The sequence below is a fragment of the Centroberyx affinis genome, unplaced genomic scaffold (genome assembly GCF_046629955.1).
Source record: "Centroberyx affinis isolate AG114_WGS23_722 - 3 ecotype Tasmania unplaced genomic scaffold, CSIRO-AGI_Caff_v1 ptg002222l_1, whole genome shotgun sequence".
NCBI classification, from domain to species: Eukaryota; Metazoa; Chordata; class Actinopteri; order Beryciformes; family Berycidae; genus Centroberyx; species Centroberyx affinis.
The window spans coordinates 27,501-34,466 of record NW_027280522.1 but is presented as its reverse complement, the minus strand read 5'-3'; the positions used below and the strand labels follow the sequence as shown (position 1 = coordinate 34,466).

General features: G+C 43.5%; 1 protein-coding gene across 1 annotated transcript in view; it reads left to right on the top strand.

Annotated features, from left to right (window-relative positions):
- The first annotated feature begins 313 nt into the window (after positions 1–313).
- hspb8 (heat shock protein b8) overlaps positions 314–6,966 on the top strand; it is an 11,780-nt gene continuing 5,127 nt past the window's right edge. Inside the window, exons 1-2 of the mRNA XM_071532619.1 lie at positions 314–966; positions 3,634–3,697. Coding sequence (XP_071388720.1) covers positions 543–966; positions 3,634–3,697 — 488 coding nt within the window. The 5' untranslated portion in view covers positions 314–542. The remainder of the gene's footprint in view (positions 967–3,633; positions 3,698–6,966) is intronic.

Sequence of the window (6,966 nt, the reverse complement as noted above, 5' to 3'; positions counted from 1 at the left end):
TGTAATTTGATTCTAGCAAATTGTTGAAAAAAGTTTATTTGAATTAGAAGAAAATTGAGAAAGCATTTATGTCATCCCATTTTCACTTATTTTAACAAAAACGAGATGTTAAGCTTCCAAACTAAGTCAAATGAGTTTTTTTGCAGTGCAGTTGCTCCCAGATCCACCCAGCACTTTCTGGATACTGGTTTAGTGCCGACTCAACGTCTGGGAAATCTGCCTTCCCATATAAAACCCACAGCCAGCAGGAATTAGATCAGTTCACTTGGAGGTTTCAGAGGATCTGGGTCTACTCAAGAGTTTGGTATTGGATCAGCAGGTGACTTGGTGACGAATTGCGTCACGGTGATGCGCGTAAAACCTATCCAAAAGAGATCAACTTCTACTTTGTGAAGTTATTACATTTAGCCTACATTATCTAGGGATATAGATACAGACATAGAAATAGATACTTCTGTGTAGTGCCGTTTTGTTTCAGACTAGGACTTGAACACATAGTTGAACTTTTTTGGTTTTGACCTTGTGGCACCGCGCAGCTGGACATGGCAGAGGGAGACTTCTACACGATGGGAAGCCGGCAGCGGATTCCCAGGGATCCGTTTGGTGAATCGCCGTTCAGAGAGCAATCTCCGTTCAGGGATCAGCTCGCGTCTCGGTTCATGGAAGATGACTTTGGGATGTCTCCTTTCCCCGACGATCTCGCAATGGACTGGCCGGGTTGGGCTCGGCCGGGCCGGCTAAGCACGCGCCTCAGCACCTCGCCTTTCACCAGCAGTATACGCACGGGTTTCCCCCCACGCCAGTCCACGGGAGGGCCCACGGTGTACACCAGCAGATACAGTGAACCCTCCCGGAGCTCTCCCACGACCACCGGGGGGGAGCCGTGGAAAGTGTGCGTGAACGTCCACAGCTTCAAACCAGAGGAATTACACGTCAAAACGAGAGATGGCTTTGTAGAAGTGTCAGGTGAGAGAGGCCTTGCTTGCTATTGTGGGTGTTGTGGACTGTAATCCCACCTAAACCCAGTTTACCCACATTTTTAGGCTGACATAAGTCTCTATGATGTAAATTCATAGTATACACCACATTAAGTAGTATCCAACTAATGTAAATTATGTGAGGACAGGGTATTTAAAGGGAAAAGCATAATTTAATGCCTTTCTAAAAGTGAATTTGAGTTTTGCTTAGATTGGTGGCTGTGATGTCTTATGATGATCAATCAAAACGTTCAATTTAGAGGGTCCTACTCCAACATAATGCCACCAGGTCAGATTATAAGAAACAGTATAGTGTAAAAATACCTCTTCAGTTCTAAATATTGTATTTTTGTTGAACCTTTAACCAGGCAGTCACATTTAGATTAAAAATCTCTTTAAAAAGAGAGACATGGCCAAGAAAACTGCATCATATGAGACAAAACAACATACATGGACATACACACGCTAAATACATTTAAAATCACAAAATAGGTCAGTGTAAAGTCAGAAATCACTATATGAGTGCTGAAAAGGCAGCAGTCCAGATAGATCAATGTCCAGGCCTAAACAGATCCTGACAAGACAAAGCATAGAGCACTTTACTGACTCTCCCTCAAGATCCCTTTTAATCAATTTAACTTTACCAAGAGAGACCGGCTCTTTTAGTTTTAAATAATTTCCAAGCAGTGGGAGCAGAGTAGAGGAAAGCCTCGGTAGCATAACACGCTCTCAGTAGCAATGAGTCGTGATGTGGATGAGCTAGATAGATTTTGGGACAGTGACTTGCAGATTGGCAGGCAGATCCTCAAGCTTAGACACCTGTTTCAGATTCCTAGAGAATCACTCCCTCAGCCACGAGCTAGATTTAGATTTAAGGCAAGGCCCGTGACAACAGTCTCTGTTTACAATAAGACAGAGCAGAATGTTCTGGAAACTGACTCTTTAACCCCGGGGTCCTCATGCAGTTTTCTCGCTGACATTCTAGCTTGGTCATTGGTTATGGTGCTAAATGAGAATAACTTGTGAAAAATCGCTGCCTTAAGGGCCTGCCTGGAGTCAGAGCTTCAAAAGACAGGCAAATGCCAGGGATACCCAGGACAGACGAGGGCACAGAGGAGAGCCGGCCGCAGCGCTGGGCTTTTTATAAACACATTGTTGGTATGCCAGTTGGGTCATTCAATCAGCGCCACGGAGGGCCGGCCTGCCTGCCTGCCTGCCTGCCACAGTGACTCGACCTCGTTCTAAAAGTGTGCCTGGGACCGTGTTGCAAGCATGTACGAGACACAAGGAAACACAGTGCACGCCTTCCCTCCCAGAAATCCCCATCCACATCTGTACTCCTATAGCTCCGGCTGTCAAACGTATAGCCCTAACCTCAGGAAGAAAACGTTTGATGGGCATAGCTGTATGTTATATTATCTGTTATAAGATACTGCCTGCCATCTCCCTTCCCAGGAGCCTGTTACACAGAGCATCTGGAATGTGACATCTCCGTCATAAGAGACTTGGGAAACAGGGAGAGGCGCCTCGTACTCTCTGACCTCCATTATTCATGAAACATCTGAGGGACCAGTTTTTACTTCTTGAGTCATGATGAAGTTTATATAATCACATGACTTCACTCTCTGGAGCCTTTATGTATCCCGGCCTCGATCTCCGGTGGAGTCCAGCACTTTCGGGCAGGCAAAGACGTCACAGCGGGGGTATAGGGTAGCGCATAGTCGAGCCTGGAGCGGGGGGGGCGGAGGGGCGGAGGGGCGGAGGGGCGGGACGGGCCGAGCTGCTGGCGGCGCTGACATTTAGCAGCCCCAGAGCAGCTGCGAGTGACCTAGAGACACAGAACAGCCATAAACAGAGCTTGGAAGAGGAGGCCCGTTCCTCTGGGGCAGGAGGGGGGGCAGGTGGGAGGGGGGGGGCTTTCCAGGCCTCGCTGTCCTCCCCCAGTTCAGTCGAACATTTTTCTGTGTGTTTCCGCTGGGGGAATTGTTCTTGGAAGGATCTAAAAGGAACGGATGGGTGTTTCATCATGTTCATTTCACTTGCAGTGTGTGTGCATGTGTGTGTGTGTGTGTGTGTGTGTGTGTGTGACTCACTAACATGTCGACACAGAGAGTCCATAACACAGAGGGGGAATGCAACCCACCCTGGAGGTTGCAAAGTAAAAACACTGCTGGAACTGGATTGGGCAATGGAAAGCTGTGTCTGCCAAATGAAACGCACTTTGATTTCAGCGTAATCAACAGCTTTTCATTTCCATCCATGCTAAAGTACTTGGATAGATTTAATAGAGGATCCCAGTGATTACTAGATCTGATCAATGTCCCATTTAAAGTGGCAAAAAGGACGCTTTTAATTCTCATTTACCTGATCTGTGACCTTGAAAAACCATTACACATTTATTTTATTTTATTTTATAGAGGCAGGTACAGTCTACATAGAGAATTGTAGAACAATTTTCCAATGTAATGCATCACATCATTTACAGCTTCTGCTAATTCCCACTGCTCGTTCCTAATTGGGTGTTTTACAAGAAGAGATGACAGTCACATACAATATAAAACACAACAAAAGAGAAAATATATTAAATTAAATCATTTTCTGGGGACATTCGAGGTTACTCAGTTCACTCACTTGTCTTTTCTTTTTTTTTTGATAGGAAAACACGAAGAGAAGCAAGAGGAAGGAGGCATAGTGACAAAGAATTTCACAAAGAAGATACAGTGAGTATTTTCAGTGAGCCTTGTACCACAGTGAATGATCGCTGCTCAGTCTCTCCCTTCAGGTCAGCTTAACCTTGTTTTCCCCACTGGCTTTCTAGACAGTTTATAGAGATAACACCGCTTCGCTTTGCATCTAGTTTGTTTCATTCACAGCACATTATACAGTGTTAATAAGTGTTGATGGTTTTTTAGTGACAATTATTTGGAGGTGACAAGGAGATGATGATAGGAGAGTTGTTTGTCCACTCACCCTATGCTAAGTCCACCCTCATCAATTTAAATAGTTAATTTAACACTTTTAGATCGTTTTGAACGGTAGAAAGAGAAAAATGCTATCCGCACACTTCTGTCAGATGCAAAAGTACTATTTATTCAGCTTTGCTTTGCTGAACACATAGTACTTTTTCATCTGACAGAAGTGTGCGGATAGCATTTTTCTCTTTCTAGTGTTTATGCCGTAGCTTCCAGCACCTTCACTTTTGGGTGTGCGGTTGATTTTGTTTCATTGTTACCTCCGCCAAGGAGGTTATGTTGTCGGTGCCGTTTGTTTGTTTGTTTGTTTGTTTGTTAGTCTGTTTGTTTGTCTGTTAGTGGGATTAGCTGAAAAACTACTGGCCCGATTTTCATGAAACTTCTTGGAAGGGTGTAGCATGGGCCAAGGAAGAACCCATTAAATTTTGTTGCGGATCCGGATCCGACTCACGAGCAAGCAATAATAGCACGAACCTTGGCGGAGGTCTACGCTCTCCGAGTGCCCTTCTAGTTCCAGATAGTTTTGAACAGCCATATCAGCTCTATGAGTGAACAATCAATACTCCAATCAACACCTGTCAACTTCAAATAATTGTCACTGAAAAAACAACACTTATTAACACTGGAACATTTACTTAAGTTTGCACTCTGTATGTGTATAGAGCAACGCAACAGACTACTCCTGTTGTAACTCAACCAAACCAAACAGGCCAGAGAAGTTCCCCCCCGCCACACACACACACATACAAATGTCTACCCCTTTAATTGGACAGTGGGAAGACTTCAAACAGCGGTGCTAATCGCTGGTGCGGGTCGCTGTCTCGCTGCCGCGTCACTCCACTTCTGCTAATTTCCTGTTGGCTAATTAGTAAGCGGTTGGGCTACGCTAGCCTCGCACTCTTCATATCACAATCCCTTTAATTGGAAAGCCCTCAGATCGGGCCTGTGTGTCTCAGCTAAACGAAACCCAAAGCAAGTGACAGATAGAATAGAGGGAGAGGGAGAGAGAGAGGGGGAGAGAGAGAGGGGGAGAGAGAGAGGGTGGGGGGGGAGGGGGTTCATATATAAATAACTGCCCTCAATACACAAATCCTCTAGCTATATAAGAGAGAGAGAAAGGCAGAGAGAAGACACATTATTCTTTTGCATGGCTTGTATTCCTGCGAATGTGCTTTTAATTGAAGCGCTGCTGATTTTCCATTCTCTTTGATATGGTCTTCTTGCATATAAGCAGCAATAAACTTTATTTGTATAGCACTTTTTATAAAAAATAGATGACAAAGTGCTTTAACAATGATTTAAAAGCAAACATCATACTCATAAATTAATTACAAGAAGTGCAAACAAGAAGACAGCACAAGATAAAAGGTAAGAATAGAGGGTAAAACAACAGTAAAAACAATTGGATAGAAGACATTGCATAAAGGCAAAGGTTACAAAAATGAGTTTAAAATGATATTGCGTAACATTTTCATGTCAATGAATGTCCATTTTGTCAGTGATTGAACACAATAATGATTGAACCTATAGCCAATTCTTGAACACTTTTACATTTGCTGTTCTGAACACCCGGTGTCTGGTATAGGTCTTTCCCTGGAAAAGTACACAGAAAGTGATGTGTTTTACATTTCCAGCAGCAGACAAATAGAATAGAAGAATATCTAGAAGAACTGGGTAGTTGGCATGAGCAGCTATAGCCACCATGGCTGAACAGACAAAGAAGAGAGTGCCACCTACAGAAACTCAAACTTCATCAGCAGAAAACCCAAGGAAAAAGACATCACACTGTTTGATTGACAGGTGATCTGTGGGAAGTGCAGTGCAGAAACACCACAGCAATGAGCACTTGGCAACAAAGATGTCACTGAAGAAAAAAAAGGGGGAACTCATGGATTACCACTTTAAGAAGAAGAAGAAGTGACTTAAAAGATGATAGTGACTCTGCTAGTCAAAGCTCTCAGGCGGGTTGTTCCAAAGCCCTGAAGTCAAAAGCCTGGTGCTTACAGGAGAAATCCACCCTAAAACTCTTTAACACTGTTACAAAAAAACAGCTATGGCGATGTACCTTGTATTTCTCGGCCCATTTTGTAGTTTGGTGTTGTATGTATTTTTCTTATTCCCGTGGATAACTGGCCAAACGGTGTGACATCAAGTGGAGATAATTCCAGTGCAGATACAATGGAGTTTGATATCAGAAAATGTTTCAGCGATCTAAAACATCAGGTTTTGGTGTCAGTCCCTCAGAATCAAAGAGTGAGGGCTTCTTTCTAGAGCCGCCATTTTGCACCAAGAGACGTTCAACAATCATACAGGGAGAAATCCATCGTAGAAGAAGTGAAGAATATTTAGCTTGAAGGAATACTGCTGATCTCCTAAGGATAGTCTGGTTCCAGGAATATCACCAACTCAGTGGCTTGTCTGTTAGGACAGATTAGCAAAGACAGGAGTTCCAGTCCAATGTTTTATTATGGGATAGCTTAAACTGGTTTATCTGATAACAGAAGAAAAAGGGATAAGGGATATTAATCTAGACATCATAATTCCTAATTTCAATAATTAATAATCCGACGAAGGTAATTTAACTTCAAACCTAGGAATGAAGAGATAACTTTACCACTACTGAAGCTTAGTCAGTACAGCAAATAAATCATAAACTACTAAAGCTGCTATAAATGCAGGTAGAGGGAGGTTAAAGTGGGAGGGGATTTTCCACAAGAGGAGAGAGACCAATTTCTCCACTGACAGCAGCCTCAATAGACCAGAATGCAATGCAGCCACGAGACATTTCGAGTAAGGGGTGCGACTCTCGCTCTCTTGCTCTTACTAGGCTATCGCTATTTCTCTCTCCACTTACACGTATAACCCACAGCTGAATACAACAAGTTCAGGCCCGTTCTCTGAGGGTTTGTCGAAAGGCATTCTGGGACACGTAGGAAATCATTAACTGCAGTAGAAGCAGAGGAGGCAGGTTGAGGGAATGTGAGTGCGCCAGAAAAGTAAATTACAAATAACTCACA